Source organism: Penicillium macrosclerotiorum (genome assembly GCF_028827735.1).
Source record: "Penicillium macrosclerotiorum strain IBT 26536 chromosome Unknown utg000003l_segment0_segment0, whole genome shotgun sequence".
NCBI classification, from domain to species: domain Eukaryota; kingdom Fungi; phylum Ascomycota; class Eurotiomycetes; order Eurotiales; family Aspergillaceae; genus Penicillium; species Penicillium macrosclerotiorum.
This window is the reverse complement of record NW_026643083.1, coordinates 4,580,902-4,601,130: the sequence shown is the minus strand read 5'-3', so window position 1 is coordinate 4,601,130 and position 20,229 is coordinate 4,580,902. Positions and strand designations below refer to the sequence as shown.

At 47.5% G+C, this 20,229-nt stretch overlaps 7 protein-coding genes across 7 annotated transcripts; 1 reads left to right on the top strand and 6 right to left on the bottom strand.

Moving 5' to 3' along the window:
* Positions 1-71: 71 nt before the first annotated feature.
* On the top strand, positions 72-1,377 carry N7462_004550 (uncharacterized protein; the record flags this gene model as incomplete). Its single annotated transcript, XM_057076276.1, has 2 exons — positions 72-244; positions 369-1,377. The coding sequence occupies 2 exons, from the start codon at positions 72-74 to the stop codon at positions 1,375-1,377; spliced, it is 1,182 nt and encodes a 393-aa protein (XP_056935781.1).
* Positions 1,378-1,526: 149 nt separating this feature from the next.
* Positions 1,527-3,667, bottom strand: N7462_004549 (putative CorA family metal ion transporter; the record flags this gene model as incomplete). Its single annotated transcript, XM_057076275.1, has 5 exons — positions 1,527-1,620; positions 1,675-1,728; positions 1,784-1,836; positions 1,901-1,974; positions 2,026-3,667. 5 exons carry the CDS (start codon positions 3,665-3,667, stop codon positions 1,527-1,529), a joined length of 1,917 nt encoding a protein of 638 aa, XP_056935780.1.
* Positions 3,668-4,456: 789 nt separating this feature from the next.
* Positions 4,457-4,807, bottom strand: N7462_004548 (uncharacterized protein; the record flags this gene model as incomplete). The annotated part of the gene is made up of 1 exon (XM_057076274.1): positions 4,457-4,807. One exon carries the CDS (start codon positions 4,805-4,807, stop codon positions 4,457-4,459), a length of 351 nt encoding a protein of 116 aa, XP_056935779.1.
* A 3,908-nt stretch (positions 4,808-8,715) lies between these two features.
* N7462_004547 (uncharacterized protein) lies at positions 8,716-10,650 on the bottom strand (the record flags this gene model as incomplete). Its single annotated transcript, XM_057076273.1, has 3 exons — positions 8,716-9,990; positions 10,053-10,323; positions 10,400-10,650. 3 exons carry the CDS (start codon positions 10,648-10,650, stop codon positions 8,716-8,718), a joined length of 1,797 nt encoding a protein of 598 aa, XP_056935778.1.
* A 2,379-nt stretch (positions 10,651-13,029) lies between these two features.
* Positions 13,030-14,905, bottom strand: N7462_004546 (uncharacterized protein; the record flags this gene model as incomplete). The annotated part of the gene is made up of 4 exons (XM_057076272.1): positions 13,030-13,621; positions 13,672-14,385; positions 14,470-14,572; positions 14,635-14,905. The coding sequence occupies 4 exons, from the start codon at positions 14,903-14,905 to the stop codon at positions 13,030-13,032; spliced, it is 1,680 nt and encodes a 559-aa protein (XP_056935777.1).
* A 728-nt stretch (positions 14,906-15,633) lies between these two features.
* N7462_004545 (Gfo/Idh/MocA family oxidoreductase) lies at positions 15,634-16,917 on the bottom strand (the record flags this gene model as incomplete). The annotated part of the gene is made up of 1 exon (XM_057076271.1): positions 15,634-16,917. One exon carries the CDS (start codon positions 16,915-16,917, stop codon positions 15,634-15,636), a length of 1,284 nt encoding a protein of 427 aa, XP_056935776.1.
* A 608-nt stretch (positions 16,918-17,525) lies between these two features.
* N7462_004544 (polysaccharide lyase family 26 protein) lies at positions 17,526-20,153 on the bottom strand (the record flags this gene model as incomplete). The annotated part of the gene is made up of 1 exon (XM_057076270.1): positions 17,526-20,153. One exon carries the CDS (start codon positions 20,151-20,153, stop codon positions 17,526-17,528), a length of 2,628 nt encoding a protein of 875 aa, XP_056935775.1.
* Between the last annotated feature and the right edge of the window lie 76 nt (positions 20,154-20,229).

Below are 20,229 nucleotides of genomic sequence, written 5' to 3'. Positions count from 1 at the left end.
TGATTAGACGGATTACAGCACCCGCAGCATCTCAGCTTCAACTTTGACCTCTCCACATCTTCACGCCCCTCATGTCCCTCTTCAAAGAGACTACTCGGCTATGTCGGCTCGCCCATACAGGCAGTCATGTTTCGAAGGGCCTTTGTCCCCAGAGCAGATACTTCAGTCGAACTGCATCAATCTCCGCTCCAATCACCGCGGAGGAAGTTCAAGGCGCACATAAATACTGCGTTGCTCTTCTCTCGTATGTGGCCCTCCTCTTTTCTCAATTGTCTCCCTCTTTGCCCTATATGTACACTCTCCTACCCACTCTTGGGTACAATACAATGCTCTCTGACCCAGAGTCTGACCTGTCCTCACTTTTTCAGAAAATATGACCGACCTTCCTACACTCTCAGTACCTTCATCCCGTCCCACGCCCGATCATTCTATATTGCCCTGCGCGCCTTGAATGTCTCTCTCTCGATGATCGCAGACACGACCTCCTCACATACCATTGGCCTAATGAGACTCCAGTTCTGGCGGGACTCGGTAGCGAAAATCCTGGCCGGCTCACCTCCCAAGGAACCGGTTGCCATTCTGCTCGCTTCGGCGATCTCCGAATTGAACGAGCGTACGGAGGGTCGCACACGTATCAGCAAGGGCTGGTTAACAAGGCTCATCAACGCGCGCGAACAGACCCTCACCAACGATCCGTACCCTGACATCGCCGCCCTCGAGTCTTACGCTGAAAACACCTATTCAACATTGATGTACCTGACCCTCTCAGCACTCCCGATGACCTCGGTCACAGCAGACCACGTTGCGTCGCATATCGGTAAAGCAGTGGGCATTGCTGCAGTATTGCGAGGCCTGCCGCTTGTTGCGTTCCCAGCACCCGCGCCACAAGCGCCTGGAGGCGGCGCGGGGAACATCGGGCTGAGTGGTGGAACCAAACAGGGCGCCGTTATGTTACCGCTGGACATCATGGCGCAAAATGGCGTTAAAGAAGAGGAAGTGTTGCGGCGCGGTGCTGAGGCCGAGGGCCTGCGTGATGCGGTTTTCGCCGTTGCGACACGCGCCAGTGATCATTTGATTACGGTGGAGCAGATGCTGAGCAATCTCCGCGCTGGAAAGGACGTCGGACACGAATTCGAACACGAAGGCGAAGAGGGTCATGAGTATGATAATGCAGTAGCCGGGGCTTCGAGGGGCGGCGAATCACCTCTTGAGGAGGTCAACAGAGCATTTGGCGTCTTCATGCCCGCTGTTGCGACACGCTTGTGGCTGGACCGACTACAGCAGCACGATTTCGATGTCTTCCGCCCTGAATTACTACGGGGAGACTGGAGGCTCCCCTGGAAGGCCTACATGGCATTCCAACGGAAGAGTATCTGAGAAGCAACAAGAAAAGCCGTGTATAATACCTGTACTATATAGACGCAAGAACCTCGTGGAGGTTGTTGCCTGAGCGCATGTACAAAATTCTAAACATTCCCAGCTTCCTACAAAACGCCGATAATCCGTTCCTGATGCAGCAGTTGTGGCTATCTTTTCTTCCTCTCTCGTCTCTGCTTTCTAGAGCTAACAATAAGTCGTCTCTGAGCCAGCATGACGACGTAGCGTTGAATTTTATCCCGCCTTGAAACTAGTCAGAGATAACCAGGCCCAGTTGGATAATTGCAGGGCACTTACATGAGGAACATTGTTGTAACAAAGACAAAGGGGATGGCAATCTTCCAAAAGTAACTGTTTTATCAAGTTAGTGCGTGCTAAAGTGTCCACTTAGTCATGCTAGACTTACGAGTCGCTATTCTTGATGCCAGCAAAGTCGTCAAAGTTCATTCCAAAGTACCCCTGGATGCAGTGACAGTATGAGCAGATGTCGCGCTTCCCGCTTAGAAAGTAAATGAACACTTACCGTCAAAAATGTCATTGGGAGGTACAAGCAAGTCACAATAGTAAGCTGTTTCATACTTTCATTTTGGTAGGTACCTGTAGCAAATGTAAGCGGTTGCAACTTGCAGAGGCAATTGTTCCACTTACCAATCGTGTTAAAAATAAGATCAATCATGTTGTCAGCAGCCCGTCGCATTTGGTCATATCCTTCGACGATAGTTATACAATGATCAAGGGCATCACCTAGGTAGGTGTGGCACATTGAACTAATTGTGACAGTTGAGCCTCCAAAGCTCTTCAGGTTTGGTGTGATTGTTCCAATATGTGGCTGAACTTCAGGATCGCCAGGGGTGGCTGTTGGGCTTAACATTCCGCTGCGCAAGACACCGAAGCCTGGAGTACCAATAGGTTGGGAACGATGATCTCGAAGAGCATTGATAACAGCCACAATGGGCTGCATCGAATTGCGTAGAACGGCAATTTCAGAAGTCAAAACATAAAGGCTTTTTGACTGATCTATGTCCGGGTCGGTCAAGACTCCAAGTTCCAAGTCTCCTATGGCATCCTGGTATGCCATGGTCACTGGAATAGCAAGATCAATGACAGCATCAAGGATTGCTTGCAGCAGCATACTGGCATCGCATGACTGCCGAAGAATCGTCTCAGGTGAGCTAAGGCGCCGCACAATAGGCGCCTCGATATCATCCGCGCTGGTCTCAAAGAAGGATGTGACGGTATTGTCGGCATGGAGAAACATCGAAACCTGTTCCAGCGTGACACATAAGCCCTTGGATGCGAGAGAGGCATAGCGTTCCATGAACTCGATTCGGTCCTCGTTAGGACCGCCGCGATAGCGCTGGAGGGTCCTGGCTGTGGCCCCTGCTGCAGAGGCCACATTTCCAAATTGAGAAGCTTTTTTAGAAGAGAATCTTTGAGGGCCGGGACGAACACTTGATCCCACCGTGGCTTTCTCTTTCTCTTGTGTTTTCGACTTGGAACGGAATATGTCTTTCAAGGCGTCGAGAATAACGTGCCGTTTGGTTTGGCGTTTCAGAGATACCGAGCTTTTATCGCTTACAACTGAGCTCTTCCTCCGCATGAAGGTTCCGCCGTTATCTGGGTCCTTTTCATCCTCCGAATCGCTCGACTCTTCGTGCAGTTTCACTAGCTTTTGCAATGTCAATACGACGTAAGCATGGTCAGAGTACCAGTCGACCTTAGTTCGATTGGTTGTGTGGACGACGTCCTCAATAGCGAGTCGATGTAATCTCTTATGGTTTCCCAACATCTTGATTACATCCCAGCTGAGGCCGTTCACATTGATCCATCGACATTGCACCCAGGGCTCTCGCTCGCGCGCGAGGAACTGCTCCAGCGTTTCGTTGTCCAATTCGTACTGGCGCATCTCATGTTGTGAAAAATCCACCACTGTAATCTCACACTGCCGCTGCAGATCTCCCGGTATATTGGACGTCCATTCTGAGCTGTATGCGGGGAGCGGTTTCGATGGGTCAATTCCTGGCTCTGTTCCAGGTTGCCAATTGATGTCGTGGGTAAAGCCTTCTGGGTGGTAGGAGCGTGCGGTGTTCGAGCGACGGACTCGTCGTTTGGCTGTATCGCTAGAGTTGACTCTCGCTGCCGCGGTGGTGAATGCCTCCCCGACTGACCCATCCCCTCTTGTCGGGGACAGTGGGGAAGTTGGCGATTGTCGGCCAGCCTCAAGGTCCACATGGACGGTCTCTGGTTGCAGAGAGCCCCGATGGGCATAGTCAACAGAGTGGATGCTCATTATGGGGGTGGAGGTCTTCGAGGTCTTGCGAAATGACCGGCCGGCGCGATCTCATCGGCGTCTAAGGAGAGAGCCAAAAGGGGAAACAAGAAGGATAAAGAAGATAGGCATCCAAATCGACTGTAGGATCAATACCACGAGAAAGGTTGTTGTTAGCATGCGACGGAAAGGCGAATCCGATTGTCACCGTAACGCCAGCTGCACCGGGGTCATGCTCGACAATCCCTGCGGGGAAATGACGTGAAGGGCTGCTGTGCTCTGTTCCTTGTTATTTGCCACGCCCAATGGGAAATAGCGGCTCGAAAAGATCGCTTGACGTCGACTAGTAGGACACGCTCTGCAAGCCCGGTTGTTGTAGTGTCTAAAGAGGAATCTTGGTCGTGGTTGGGAACTCCTGAATGCGCAGGCGCTCGCGATGGCGGTTGCCGATGGTGTCCCGTGCGGGCGCTTCCCGTGTCCGTTGGCTCTGGGGTGGTTTAACCGCCCATCCAACAAAGTCATCCTTCCACGGGTCGCATGAGTTGGTTTTTTTGTTACACGGTTTTAGGCTTCATTCTTTGCTATCCCCTTGGTCCGTGTCAATCAAGTCACTCTCTATCATTCGAATAGTCTGATATTCCAACACCGATAATCGATGATTGATAGTTTATGGTCTAAGCAACTCTGCAGAACTGGGAGTGGGTCAGGTTGCGTTGACTATAAACGGGACCCCTGCAGTTTGGGGGCCAATCCTTCTGCTTTATCAAGACAACCAACGCTCTGGAAGCCTTGCAGTCATTTGATTTGAAGCTAGCCCATCGATTGCCAAATTTCCGGTCCGAACTCGGTTTCTACTCTGGTCTCTACCTGCGTCTCCGCATTTGCTAGGCGGGCCAGAGCGCTTTCAACCAGGGCAGATCCTTTACTCGGACATCCCGAGCGCATGCAATGGAAGATTTCGATGCTCGTGGTACACAACTCCTTCAAGCTGGTCCGTTCATTTGGGGGCGAGTCTGGAATATTCGTGAGGACAGTAAGTGCCGCTGATATTAGGCGATGGTAATGACACGACCATTGGTCACTACTGGGATCCTCAACGAGGACCTTGTGTAGGAGTAGTATTGACTCGCGTGCTGCACCAAGGCAGACACTTCGGGCCATGGTGAACGAATAGAATGGAGTTGAAAAATTTCTATCTGTAAGAAACGGACGATGCATCACAAGCATCACTTGATTGAATCCTGGAGAAGAAATGTGAGATTTACGTTGCTAGCGCAGACCATGATAACTCACGCAATTCAATGTCACAGCATTGACGCTGGACCCAGGAGATGTCCCCATATGCTCGCAAACCCATTGTCGACGAGGTTCTCTGTGGAGCCAGGTGTGTTGGAAGCTCACCGCGCCACGTCATTAGTTCTGCTTGGTGGTTCATCATCCTGCCCACAAAGGTTTGCAAATCGACTTCTCTTTCGCTAATATTGGACACCTATTCAAGCCATTTAGTTGAGACTAATGTGGAGGGAATGTTTGGCGCAATACTAAATCGATGACTTTTCGAATAATCCGACTGAACTTGGCCATCGAAATAACATAGCTGACTCGGCTCATGCTAGCATTAGGCTCCTATTAGTGCTAGTCAGCTATTGAACAAGATGCTAAACGAGAGCTTTTATAATCACCAACCAATATTTCTTGTGGATAGTAGGCCTTGGCATCCGTCTCTCGAATACAGAGTGGACGCCCGTACTCCAAACACAATTCTGATTCTAAGCTATACAAGGTCCACCATGTTCGAAGTGCCGACTCGCGATCTGAGATACCGCCAAGCGATATAACGAGCTTGCCGTTGATACCTATAGAGTAAGCAATTCTAATAGCAACCCCAAGATAGTTATATGCGACTAAGCGACATTAGTTGAAGAAAATTAGATGCGAGGAGGGGAGGACCGATCATACGATTTGGCTGAGCTGTAAAGTGTGCATAGATCGCCTATGAACCAGTCAGTTCAAAACAATATTAATAGAATACAGCATTTTATGTCAAATTTGATATATTACCATTAACATTGCAGCCTGGGCAGTTTCCAAGCAGCTGACAGAAAACAGTTTCCCAAGAATTCTCTGGGCTTTCATGAAGTAATTATTGGCCCAATCGGAATCGCCATCCTCATTGGCGTAAAGAGCGCCCAGTGCCAGAACAGTATAGATAAGACACGATCTAGGAGTATCAAGATTAGAAGGCGAGGCGGTCATAAAATCATCATAGGCGTCCTGAAGTGTTTCTATCTTCCAAAGCGGAAAAATATCGTAGACGGTTGTCAAAAAGTGATTGATGTGAGAACCGGCAGACTTTTCTTGTATCGGCCAGTTACTTTCTTTTCCCCCCTTTTCCGAGTTATAAATTTCATGTTCAAGGTCTCTTTTTGAGACAAGTTTGCCAGAAAAATACCGCCTCTGATCGCTCGTCGAGCAAAATTGTCGTTTACGGGGTGGTTTCTCACTGAGATCATTCCTTCTAATCTGAACTTCATCTTTCTCAATCGATCTGGCGAGTATAACAGTCGATGTGGGACCGTAGAATTCAGACGACCCGTCCACCTCGTCGATCATTATAGTGCCAGGAGGTTCCCGGTTTGGCACCATCGCTATGCTTTCTTGATCTCGATCAGCGGCGATCAGCTTAGGTTTGGATAAACATACTGTGTGGGTTGGAAAAACCACTAGGCTGATAGGTTCTTTCGCCAAAAACTGCTCGCTCAAGCTCTACTACTCTCGCGTTCAGGAAATCGAGGCCTCTAGGTGACATTAATTGTTATCGCCGACATTAGGAAGCTTGTAATTTTTCTACTAACCCGGCCATTCTGTTGGCTGCAGTTGAAGGATCGTAAGAGCACTCGAGTTTGCTCTTCTCGCATGACTTGCAAGGCAGCATGCCATCACACTATATTAAATCAACATACTCCCCTAAAGACTTCTTGCGCGATTAATAAATCGTGTATACCTTCAACTTCCGTGCACGACAAGGATCACAGGCTTCAGTTGTCTTTTTCCGACCTATGGATGGGGAAGGATTTTGACGCGTCATCGGCGACATATCCATGGGACCCGCTTTAATGTCACTTTTCACGCGAAGCGAATGAATGATATGTCCTATACACTTGGTATTGATGATATTCACATCAAAAGGGTGTGACTGGAAGAAAACAATGCCCATATGTTGAAGAGGCGGTTTTTGTCAGGAGCGGTGAGCGGGGGATCATTCATGCAGCCCCGTAAGTCATAATGGTATCTATTGGGCAGAATTATTCTATAGCTCTTCTCTTACACACTATCCTCCTAGCATCTCCAGGCAAGAAGCTTCGTTCTAAACTCCATACGAAATTCTGCCTTTGAGGTTCAAAAATCAATTCATATTGATAAAAATGAGCTTGAATCGAAACGAGCGTACATAGATAGTGAACCAGGGCACTCTATGACAAACCTGCGAATGCAGGCAGGATGAGATGGATCAGCGAACCAGCCAAAAAACCACACCATGATGGAAGGAAGCCTCAGGAAACAGATGCTGCTTCAGCGAAAGATACTAGTTTTCACTTTGGGTAATATTTCAGTGCGTTCTTCCAATAATCCAAATCCTTTTTCACGCCTATATCCCCTGAATCATACATTCGTTGAAGGGTGTCAACATTAGCTCTCATATCCCGTCTACTGCCACCATCCCTCTTCGCACCACTGCCCTTCGCACCACTGCCCTTCGCACCACTGCTCGTTGCATTTTCATTGTTGGACCCTTGCTTGCTCGACATGGTATGTATAGATTTATAGATGTGCTGAAGGGCTCAAAAACCTGGTTATAAAGGGGAGCTGATTGTGATGAATATGGGAGTGTATCTAGGATGGTAGAATGGATACCGAATTCATACCGTCGTCGGAGTTTAAATATTCTAACGTTCTGATCTAACACGCTTGCCAACCCAGCATTGAATTCAACTATAAATAACAGCTGCAGTCAAACACAAATGATCATCTAGAAACTATGGGAGTTGGAAAACCGAAACAGTTAACGCTCAACTTCCAACCTGTCCTTTTATTTCCAGTCATTTTAGGTAGCTAATGCAATATGTAGATTGGATTTGGTTGGTAAGGATCTAAAATTAACAGTCTCCCTTAGTCCAAGCGCATTTCGGGAGGTAGGTGACAGGGGTTGATTGGTTTTTTTCTCCAACAGCGCAAAGAAGTGAGTACAGAAGTACAGAACCAAAGGTGATTACTTGACAAACACAACCTGGTTTTAGAGCACCGCCTCTAGAAATAGATCGAGAGAGGATAGCAGGAAAATCCAGCTAGACAGGAATGTTTGAAGACTATCAATATAGGGATGTAGGATTTTGAATCTGTCACAAAATTCCAAATTTTCGGTTTCAAGAGATAAGTAGGGCAAACACGAAAGCTGCCCAACATGCAGCCTTTTTGGGATGGGGTTGGGGGCGGGAATTATCACACGGAGAGAAGCTGCACAATGCATCCTGTAATGAATTTTGGCAAGCCGTAAGGCTCAGGAGACCTCTACAGCAGAAAGCAAATTTGTCAAAATCAGCAGCCAAACTTAGCGTCATTTTGGTATTCGGCTCCGACTATGACTTTCCATTATGAGAAGCGGAGTATCGAGTAGAGTTACTGAAGGCCTGGTTTTACGACGAAGGTCTATCATGAATCACTCTGGAAATGGAGAAGTCATTAAAACCGGACATCTTCTTGCAGTTTATGCTCGGTATGTAGAGGAATGGAAGTCAAACATTTGGGTGGAAATTCGTATGATAATGTTATGATAATGTTACCAAGTGAAAATATCGTCACCCTTAGCTTATCATTATTCCCTCATACAGAATTAATCACCTTTACAACTCCCAATAAACGAGCTTCTTATAACTAGATATCAACATTATAATACACATTCAATTGCTAAAGCTCATGAAGCGAGAACTGATTTTTTGGATGGTGATCAATTAGAGCTACTTGCAGAGAGAACAAGAGTCTATGTAAAATGTGAGATCAGGGACCGAGCTTTAGAAAACCACACCCTTAACTTGTTGAACTGCCTTCAAATCAATGTTCCGGATCAAAAAGGTCCAACCAATACAGAGGACCATGATTGCAGTACCAGCAGCAAGCATACGGGTCTGGGCATAGCCATATGACTTCTGAATGGCATATCTTACGTCAGAACCAGGAACATAGGACATTTGGGTCTCAACATCCTCGTAAATGAGGTCGAAGTTATCCATGACCTCCTGTGGAAGGTTCATCCTGAGTGCCTTTTTGAAGGTAGCTTGCCAGATAACACCGCAGATGGTGGAACCTGCAGCATTTCCAACAGTTCCGACGACATTCAATAGCGCAAGAACGGTAGCAACATGTTGATGATCAACGGCGGCCAAGATAGCGAGCTGCTCGACGATGATAAACACGGCTCCACCAATGGAGATAAAGATTTGGCACATCACAAGGTATCCGACTGTTTGGTTAGGGCGACGGAAGTAGATCATCAAGCCCTGTGCGAAGATATAGAGAGGAACAGCAATATAAAGCAGCCACTTAAATCGGCCAGTCCGGCGGATAACAAAGCCAACTCCAAGGAGAAGAACACCCGAGACAACATCGAACGTATTTGCGACATAGCCAGCCTGGGCGATAGTGAGGTTGTTCACTACCTGCAAGAAGGAGGTGAAATATCCATTCCAGCAGTAGTAGCACAGCTGGTAGGTCGCATCCAGTAAGCAAGCACCAATGACAGTACGATCAGAAAGCAGCTTCCAGCTCAGCATCGGTCGAGGTGCGAAATATGTTTCGTAGAGGGCAAATACAAAGAGCATCACGAAGCCAACAACAATCATAGCGATGATATAGCCAGTATCCCACCCCTTGGGAGCTTCAGATGCGATGGAGAACGGAAGAAGAAAAACAACAAGACCGCCGGAGAAAAGTATAACACCGATGAGATCAAGCTCGTTGGTGTAGTGCCAGACGCTCTGCAGGAAAGTCCGGTTGCTAGGCTCCCTAACAAGTACGGCGGATTTCTTCGCCTTATGGAGATTCCACTTCAAAATGCAGTAAAGAGGGGCAGCGACGACGGGAAAGATGATGGCAAAGCAACCAAAACCCCAGCGCCAGTTGACTTCGTTGTAGAATCTCTCGGCTACCTTCGGGCCAGCGAACGCGGTAATGATATAGGGAGAAGATGTAAAGGCGAAAGCCAATCCTCGATTCTTCAGCTTGGATGCATCTGCGGTTACTACATCGATACAATAAATCATGCCACTGAATCCGATATTATAGAAGACCTGACGGCAAGTGCTTTGTTAGTTTTAAGGACAATACCCAAGTGTCCGTTTGCTTTTCTTACATAGGCAGCACAGAAAGTTGGAAGATTTTGGCAAGCCGCCATGATAATCAGACCAAGCGTCGCAAAAATGGCCATCCCTAGGAAGCCTTCGGCACGACCAAATGTATCCATAGCCCGGGCAAGAGGAATGTAGGTTGCAGCTGCCATACAGTCTCCGACGACATAGATCGTATTGAGCAAGGAATGTGAGGCAAATTCACTGGTCACGTATGGCACCAAGGTCCAGAAAACCGAAGATTGAAAGGCATTGACGAAGTATATGAACCAAATGCTGCGAGATAGAGATAAGGTTAGCGAAGATCTCGGGGCTAGATGTCATCGATCGGCAAGAAAGAGTCAAAACGAACTTGATGAACACGGCGATGAGCGTGCGCTTGGTCCAGGTAAGAGTTGTGGCCTCGATGCTCTTGACACCATGCTGCACATCTTCACTCGGACGCTCCGGATCATGTTGCTCGTCTCCAGGACTCTTTTCGCCCGGGACAGCGCCAGCAGCGACAGAGTCGGTCTTAGTGTCCTCTGTCGTGTTGGTCACAGCGGGAACTGTCTCGTCGGTCGCGTGGCGACGAAAAGCGCGAAATCTGTTAATGACCGCCATTGCTTATAGAACCGCCCTGGATCGAAGCGAAAAGGTTGAGAGAAGTCAGACAATCCGAAAACCACGAGGGAAAAGCTGTTGACCTTTATGGCATCCGCTAATTTCCATCGGCCACAAATTTCACCGATAGATATCTTTTTCATTGCTTGCTGGCGTGGTACACTAACTTATTTTACACATGCCAAGGGTCTCAGGGCTCCTGGCTGCCCTTGGCATCGCCTGAACCTGGAGCGTCTCCCGACATTCAATCTTTGGCGGTCAAAAGCCATCTCGGCAATGATAAAGTGGCACGAAGTTCAGCAATGGCACAGTCACTGCGCATAGGCAGTTGATGCAGATAGATCGTTATTTCCAGTCACATGAAGTCAAGCGCCAAGGAAGGAAGGAATTTCAACGCGGGAGCGCGCGGGCAGAAAAAGAGAGACCTTGTAAATTAAGCCAAGGCAGAGGGCAATAGATTGAAAGGACTCTATCTAATCAGATGATCGAGAAAATTGGAAGCATACCGTGCGGGCGGAACCGGCGCTTCCGTTCCAAGTTTTCAAGGCCCGAGTTCCAACCTGCAGCCCTCGAGCACGAACAAGCGAAGCGAAGAGAGATGGTTGGCTTAAGTGTTGTGGAAAAGGTCCGAGATGGGGCCACTACTGAAGGCCGCGTATTTACGCGAGATACTCCATACAGCCAAGATATCTTTCAGCTTGGCAAATGAGATTGATGCCCGAGAAAATATGAGCTCGGCGCCAAGTCTTCGAAAAGGGTTAGCAGCAAAGTTATCAGATTCACTTCTGTCGTTCTGAGAAAGCGTACATTATCACTACCCTCAGATGGGTTCAGCGTCCGCCCATGTACAGTGATACCCGTAGGAAAACATCTTGTCAATATAGTAGGATACGGTATAGGCTTGGAAAGGTTAGATCCAATAGAACGCGATACTCAACGTGTCTAAGCTATTGAACTATCCAGCAGGAAGTGGTGAACATCTCCTGCGTCACTGACCAGGGTGTCACAGCGCTGGGCTCCGAGTCTACCCGGAAGACTATATAAAAGTAGTGATGAATCGGGTATTGCTATAAGCACGAGATGTATAGAAGGATATGTAGGTCCTCGCCGCATTTAGTTGCTTCTCATTCTCGATATGTCCTATTTCTAAGCTTAGCCTGCATTGAATAACTAACTAATATTTTCAAGTTGACTCGCGCTACGAGGCTTTTATCCGTATTTTCGTCTTTAGAGGAAGGGTCAAGCTCTTCTGTCTTTCATCTCCAACAGTTCGAAAACATCGCTACTAGCGCAATGCTGAATAGACCAGCGTATACAAACCAAACTTTGCATCCTAAATCTCCACCGAAGATGCCGTAGGTATAGTGGAAAAATTGTAACAAAGAGTCATAATGAACAAGGGCTACTACAAGAAGGAAAAAAGAAAAGAAAGAAAATGGATCGCCTGTCTTGCCTCTCGGCCGTATTGTCAAGGTCTTTCACCTCATGCCACAAGACAAGCATCCCCGACATTCACAGTATGGAAAAAAAGAATTGATGAAAGAGATTTCCTTGTCATTAATGAGCAAGATTGATTGGATAAAACTGTCTTAGGTTCTCCCCAAGGGAAAGAAGACCTCTCGCTTCCTTTCAACCTTAAACCACTGCATTTTTCCCATTTTCCCACTTCCCCACACACCCGCTTTTCCCGTCTCTTCGCCCCGTGTTCGCTCTAAAAGTGATAAAATTGTATTTTTAAATTCTCTAGACACATGTCATCTGGCAGTTGATATTCATTAGCCCTAGTATTTTGCCAAACGGATTTGCTTTATCTGCTTTGTAAAGTATTTCAATGGGGGCTTATTAATTCGATCAAGCCACCTACTCTAGCATGTATACAGCATCCAACCCCATCACTACCTGACTGAATAGAAAAGCATACTTTACCAAGACGCAGAGTGAATATAAGAGTGACGGGCCATATAAAATTATGGACTTAAGCGATATTATTTAAAATAAATTCTATCGAAATTAAGAAGAAGGGAACTATAGTAGAATGGCGCCTTAGTCCATCTCACTGTTAGTCATTTCCTTACTCTCTGATCATTGCTTTTCAAGTAGTAATGGGTAATGATGGGAATATTTAGTAAGTTGTGCGGAGCATTTAGGGATAGAATGACTTGATCTTTTCCTTTTGTCAATAGCCACTTTTTCGGATAGTTTCCGAGACTTATTTGAGTGGAATATTCTTTAGTGATTGAACATGGAGCAAAGGCTCAAATGAGAGGGCTAAATCAATCCTGAACTTTGTCATTTCTGGCGGGGTCACTGGAGACGAAGCTATATTCTTTGCGTAGGAAAAGGCCATGCGCTAGTCATAGTAAACAACAGAAAATGTCCCTACTCAGTGACCAATTCCTCACTCATCAGATTCCTTATTTTAAGCCAAATTCTGATCTTCTTGCCGTAAAGATGAAAGATAAACGTCGTCAAATAAACCCCAACATTAATTGTCGCTACGCACATGAACACCGTCAAGAGGCCACTGGATGTGACCCAGTCATTGATACACCATGTCCAAATCCAAGCAACTCCGGATTTTAGACAGGAAATGGTGACCATTATTTCTGCGGACAGCTCCTTGTGACAATCTAATGTGTATGAAATGGCCAGAGTAGCACCCATTTGAGCACCAGTGGACAACACCCCAAATCCAATGATGGGACCGGCCCAATGCGTATTGTAGTGATAAGTAAGACCAGAAATCAAGGCACCGATGAAAGTCAAGAAGGCGGCGATGATACAGGTGGGTAGTCGCATCTCAGGCTCACGGACACCGTTGTTACGAGCCGTGAAATATGTTGCTATCCGATCGGCCAAAGGGCCACAGAGATATGTGCCTACAAGCGAGCCGATGAAGGGAGAAAGAAACACTAGGCCTTGAGATCCGGAATTGAAGAGGTATGGCCTTTGGACATCAAAGGCATTAGGACTGAAATCAGTAACAGTAGATATTTGTAAATGGGGAAGACTAACACTCACGGTGCTGCAAAAAGCTGAGCGACAAGACAACCCAGAATGACATTCCAGCTCAGACTCATACCATAGACAAGACTCGACCATAGTACCGTAGGGTAAGCCATGAGAATGAAAGGTCGCTTGAATACTTGCCAAAGACTAACCTCGCGGTTGATACTGACCCGAAAGAGCTCCTCTTTGTACGATCGCTTTATTGCAATTTCCGAAGTCTCTTCAACTGGTGCCGTGGTAAGAGCATTGATTCCTTCAATATGGTCGTAAGAGAGTTTGTTTTCATGCTCGTTGATCTCATTCGTCTCTTCGGCTCTGACTGGAGTGATTCTGGGGCGATGGCCGGTGAATATGGTTTCCGGCATGAGAAAAAACATTGTGACCACGCTGATTCCAACTGACATGGCGACAATAAAGAATGCCCATCTCATGCTCAGGGTCTGGATAATGTAGGCCGAAGCCAAGGGACCTATTTCGTTTCCGCCAAGGACAGACAATCCATACAGGGCGACTTTTTCTCCTCGTTCGTGCAGGTAGAAGATATCTGTCACAGTACTGGGAACGATGGCTTCAATAGGGGCTTCTACGAGGCCAAGGAAGGCACGGGCCACGACAAATAAAGGGAAATCTTTCTCAGAAGCAATGGCAAGCCAAACGCAAGCGATGCCCATGAGGATATTGGATGCGAGATACACTGGACGACGACCGAATTTGACAGCAAGGGGCCTGTTATTTTGATAGAACATTTAGTGAGTTTTGAAATATCATGGATGGTTTTCCGACAAAGCAAGCGATTTTTAGAGCACATACATCCAGAATAAAGTACCTAATCCTTGACAAATCAAGGTCGCGCCATTGCTATATGTGATATCTGAGAGTGAACGCTTGAAGAAAGTGGCAAGCTGGATCATTCCTGTGTAAGGTTTGATTAGCTATTTCTTCTTCTATCATACCTGACCAACTGAGAACACGAACCTCCAGCCATCATAGGTCCTGTGACCGCTCCATTGAAGGCGTAAAAGAGACCATTGCCAAAGCTGATCCACTTCTTCAATCGCGACCACAGCAATGGGTCGTTGGGATCGTTCAATGATGGTTGTGGAACAAGTAGAATGCGCAAATCGCCGTGAAATACATGTTGATAGTTATTTGTGGCCAAATTTTCTTGTTGTATCAAGAGTTCAGTGCCTGGTGCCACTATTTGCTGCTTGAGCTTCATAGGCCGCTGTATTGTTTCCTCGGACATAGTGGCAACGTTAATGCAGTTGAAGCGAGAGGGGATAAATTCACAAAAATAGGTACTCTAGGCAGGTTTATTATATCTGATGCTTTCCAGGGCACGGACATGCTTCTTCGTACGCGCTCCTCCCCACTTCGCTCTCTCCACTCCATTTCCCCACAAAGTCAGCCAAATTTTCTCCACATAAGCCCTCAGGTTATGATGCATAGTCGTCACTCTACACTATCCGCCAAATATTGTGGCTGCTGCTAGGCAGTAAAATTTCCTGGCTACACATGTCTACCTGGGATGGTGAAAGATTTTTATTTGAAATCTTGGGTTTTGCCTCTATTCCTTCACGTCAAATATCGTTTTAGTAAACTCCGCCCAAGCAGCCTCGATCAAGGCGTAGCTACTTCTCTCCGATCATTGTTTTCCTATAAAGTCTGGTGTGGCCCTCACTCTCAATAGCATGCATCAAATTGCAGTGTCAAACTAGATGAATCGCTCAAGTGCCGTTATCTACCGTCGTAGCTTCTATATTATAGTTTTCATATAGGGTTCCCACCTTTTCACATAAGTAGTATTAAAATGAGTATCTTCCCAAGTTTAGATTGAAGAATTATGAAGGACATAAGAATGCAAAATATGTCGGGCAGGATTGATTTCTAATTTTGGCAGCCTCGTGTATTAGAGCCGTCTAAGTTCCAATATATGCGTATATCTGCATTTGAGAATTGCCACGTCTCCTCTTCTTATAACTGCACTAATTCTTTCACCTGTACAACCTGGCCAGTCCTAATAGCTTTGTTAGCTGCGATTCCTGTCAGAATCGACATAGCTCCATCGACATGCGATGCCGCACGGTTAAGCTTGTCGGGTACTGGAGTACCGAACAAGTCATTCAGCAGGACTGGGTCTCCGCCACCATGACCGCCCTCTCCCTCAACGACCGGCACTTCATAAGGGGGCGCAAACATTGGATTCACGGTAATCTTGGTGTGGGCAACCGCTCCTTCTTGGCTCTGCTCACCACCTGCGTTGACATACGATTGTTCAAGTACATCCATCTCCAGCCGGCCTTTGGTCCCATTAAAACAGACCCTAAATCCCTCCCACGGGCAGTAGGCAACAAGACTGTATGTCAAAATCGCCCCAGACTGGTAGCTAACCAAGACTCCCATGGTATCTTCGATGTTGATACCATCACCAAAAACGCTTTGGTCTCGGTAATACCCATCCTCGTGCTCCGCGTCGAGATACATGGCTTTAAGCTGGGGATGATCTTCCATGTGGAGGGCAAATGGATCATTGACTGCCGCAGGGCTACCGTGAGCTCTGGAGTAAAAGCTGGTCTCCCCACGTTGCTCAGCATTCTCCTTGCCATAGAACTTCAGATCTCCTTGTGCGAAAACAGTAGCTGGACGACTGCCAAGCCAAAAGTTGACTAGGTCAAAATGGTGGGTGGACTTGTGGACCAGCAGTCCACCACTGTTGCGTCTGTCTCGATGCCATCGGCGGAAATAATCAGCACCGTGTCTGGTATTAAGTAGCCATTCGAAATGAACCGACGTGACTTTACCGATGGCCCCTTCCATCAATAACTCGCGAACCTTGGTGTTATGCGGGGCATATCTATAGTTGAAGGTAACTCGCAATTGTCGGTTGGTTGCCTTGACAGCATCGAGAATCGCCTGGCATTTGACTTCGTCCACTGTCATAGGCTTTTCGCTGAGTACATCACAGCCCAGTTCCATGGCACGAATTATGTACTGATGATGTATGCGATCAATGGTGGTAACAATCACGGTGTCAGGTTTTGTTTCTTCGACCATACGATCGAATTCGGCGGCCTTGTATGTCGGGATTTGGGATAGCCCTAGTTCCTGAACTCGGCTATTCGCAACATCCATACGCGTTTGATTGGTGTCACAAAAAGCAACTAGTGTTGCCGTCTCCTTGAAGTCCCGAACGATTGCACTGTAGAAGAAGGCAGCTCGCCCTCCGGTGCCGACCACGGCATACTTGGTTGGTGCCATCTTCGCCTTCAAAGCTTGTCTTTCAAGAGCGATGAAAATGGAACAATGGTGATTCCCCGAAAAGAGCGAGATCTTGTTCTTTGCTGAGTCAAGTCACGCTCGGCCTGAGGTCTGATGGAGCTAGACGCTCGCTGGTAAACGCGTTGTACCCCTCACAAACCAAGAAAGGATCATCCCCGCAAATGCTATGGCGCTTCCAGTTTTTCCATCAATTAGATACACTCTTCACCCCCAAAACACGCCCACGCTATTGAGGATCCACATTCATATGGGGGTTTCGAAAGCCACGTTGCGTACGCCACGTCCCTCCTTTACAGTCCTATTCCGGGGCTGCGGGTCAAATGATACCGAGAGTATGCTATGCTTAGGTGATTTCTCAGGTCATCTGACAATTCATGCAGAAGCTGAAAATAGTACGAGACAGTTGTGGATGAGCCAGATTTCATTGAAAGACCGCGTGGTGCAAGTTCGACTTCGGAAACGGCTGCTAATGAACAGATTTTGTCTACCACAACCTGGAAATCCATTGATAATAACGAATAATTTCTGAAATCACATGATTTAATTTCTTTAGGATAGATTCTAGGTAGTAATGTATAACTAGAGTATTATACCAAATATTTACCAATACTGGCGAGGTTCGAGATTGCGGAGACCCCATATCTCGCAGCTTCATTTGTGCTGACCCAAATAGCCTCCTCGCCTTCGCGGAAATATTCAGGAGGACTAGTTTTATGGATCCCCCAGTCGTGATTCTCCGTGTATCCGTCCGTGCTGAAAAATTGGTTCCATGCGGCATATGCGAGCTCCGCGCTATTTTCTTCGATTGCCGCGAAGGCAGTCAGGGTAGAGTGGCTTTGCCTCCACGTTGCATGAGCCGGAAATTCGAACCCGAATTCTGCAAGCTGAACAGCCTGTCCACCATTGTATGCTCGACAGTATGCAAGCCATTTTTTCATAAAGATAGCTACAGTTTCGGGGGCCTCCTCTCGAGCAAAATGAAAAAGCTCCGAGAAGATCTCCGGAAATCCAAAAAGCATCGATAGATGCGAAATTGCGAATTCAGGTGTCGGAGCAGGACATTCTCGTACTTCACCGCTCCTGGGATTCAAAAGAATTGCGTTGTTCCCAATGCCGTGCTTCAATCTAGAAATGCCATGGAGTAACTTGATCAGCAACTTTTTCGAATGAGCCCACCCTTCCGAGCGTCGTTCCCATGCTGTCAACCAGGCAGCAATAAGAGGACCGCAATCAAGCCCAATGTTGGTCATGGCAAACCCGTCAGGTATTTCGGCATGCTCTTGCACTTTGCGATGCGAGTCCAACACCAATAGCGCATTCTGGCAGTCTTGAAGCTCAGAGATCAAATCTCCAGTTCGTTCGTCTCCGGTCAGATAAAAGTAGATCCGTCGGTATAGTACATTTGAAATGCGAAGTTGTTTAGAGCTATCGCTGAAATGCTGAACGCCGTGTCGGGTACCGAACCCTTTGAATTTTCCAGCGTGATACACGTCTACCTCACCAGTGTGTCGAGTCATAGCCTCGGCCATTTTGAAGACATCGGCTCTTCCGGTGTGTAGGAAATAAAGCCATAGCCAGAGATCCGTTGAAAGCTCCGAGTTGTCCCATGCAAACCCACCAACATCGTATCTCCAGGCGTGACGGTACGGATCATAGGTATGCTGAACATCACCATGATCCCAGAAGCCATACCATCTGTGCTGCTCAACCTGTTTCCGATAGTAACTGAACAGTAGGTTGAGCTGACTATCAATCTGCTCCTCCTTTGGGCTAGGCTTCCTGCCTAGTATTCGGGAGCTAGGAGCCCATGACCCATGAAAAGCATTAGCGGAATGCATATGGATTGCACTTGCAACTAGCCGAGGAGGATCACGAATTAGCCCTGAAAACTGGCCCAACTCCTCATTTGAAGGAGTTTGGAGAAATGGCCGGAGAAAGATTTGATTTGTTCTGCCAATTCCGTTGGCTGTCACAAACCCTGGCTCAAAGTCCTCGTAGGTAACGTTCAGAGCTTCCAACTGCTTTTCATACGAGTCCAATCCTAGCCCGTTGTGATACGATGCCGTCTCCAAGGGCTCCGCTAGCGGGGAGTATAACCAAACCGTAATTGTTCCAAGCTCCGAGGTCAAATTATCCAGATCTAGCTGTGTCGGATAACGTTCCCAAAAGTCGGACATGCCAACAGCCAAACCTCCATGGGAGGCGGACCCAATATAGGCAGTTCCGTCTGCTCGTCCCCCACCAGTGACTTTGACCCAAGAGCAGCCAGGTCGAGTTCGCTTCTTCACGGTGAAGCCGTCGGATGAAAGCTGCGATAAAGAGTAGGAATCCCAGGCTGGAATGTAGGAGAGACCTTTTGCAAGCTGTGTCCTTTTCCAGTTGTCCTCACGGAGCGTCACAACTCGGCCCGCTGTTTGATCGATCCTGTTTTGAATTGTCGGTCCATGTCGTAATCCGGAGAGACCCTGCACTTCCTCTTTGAGAACCCCTGCTCCGGATCCTCCCAGGCGTATGTGACGATTATACAGTTCAGTTTGTTCCAACGGGACCGTGAACTTTAACCCCAGAGATGTTAGAGGCTGGTCGGGGTCCAGATCGTGGACGAAAGAATGAAGAACTTTGATTGACGATGCATTTGAGTAAATATAGAACCGAACATCAAATGGAAGATGAGATTTCTTGCCCTCCGCCTGCACAATACCGGAGACTTTCACCACCACTCGGCTGAAAGTAGCATTCTCAACATCGACTGTTTGCACGTGTGTGGTATACGGCTTTGTATCGATGGATGCAATGACGGTACAGCCCGAACACACCCTGCGTCCGTCTATGTCCAAGCTTTCAAGAATAGACGAGCCCCCTGGAGTTGCAAAGCTCAAGCGGAGGCCCTGCTGGGAAGTAACCGATGGTGCTGATCCGCGATGTTCGACCGCAACCCCCTGGACTGGCTCTTCTGAGAAGGAGGCTCCCTTGACCTGGTATTGCGTCGAATGGCCAAGATTTCCACTTACAGAGTGAGCAGTCCATTTCAGAGAGCCATCGGCCCAATAGGCGATCTCGCGGCAATCGAGGGGAACTTGAGTGCCGTCTCCTTCAATTACAAACGACTGGCCGGGCTGATAAAGACCCCGCGACCACGGCATTCCAAACGAGATACCATCTGACAGCACATGGGGGCCATTTCCCACCAGCCACCGGAGATTGCTTTCACCCATCCTCCAAAAGAAAAAGAAAACACAAAGTCTCGGAAGAATGTTGCGCTCGGACCCTCCTGGACAAGTGGGCGATGCG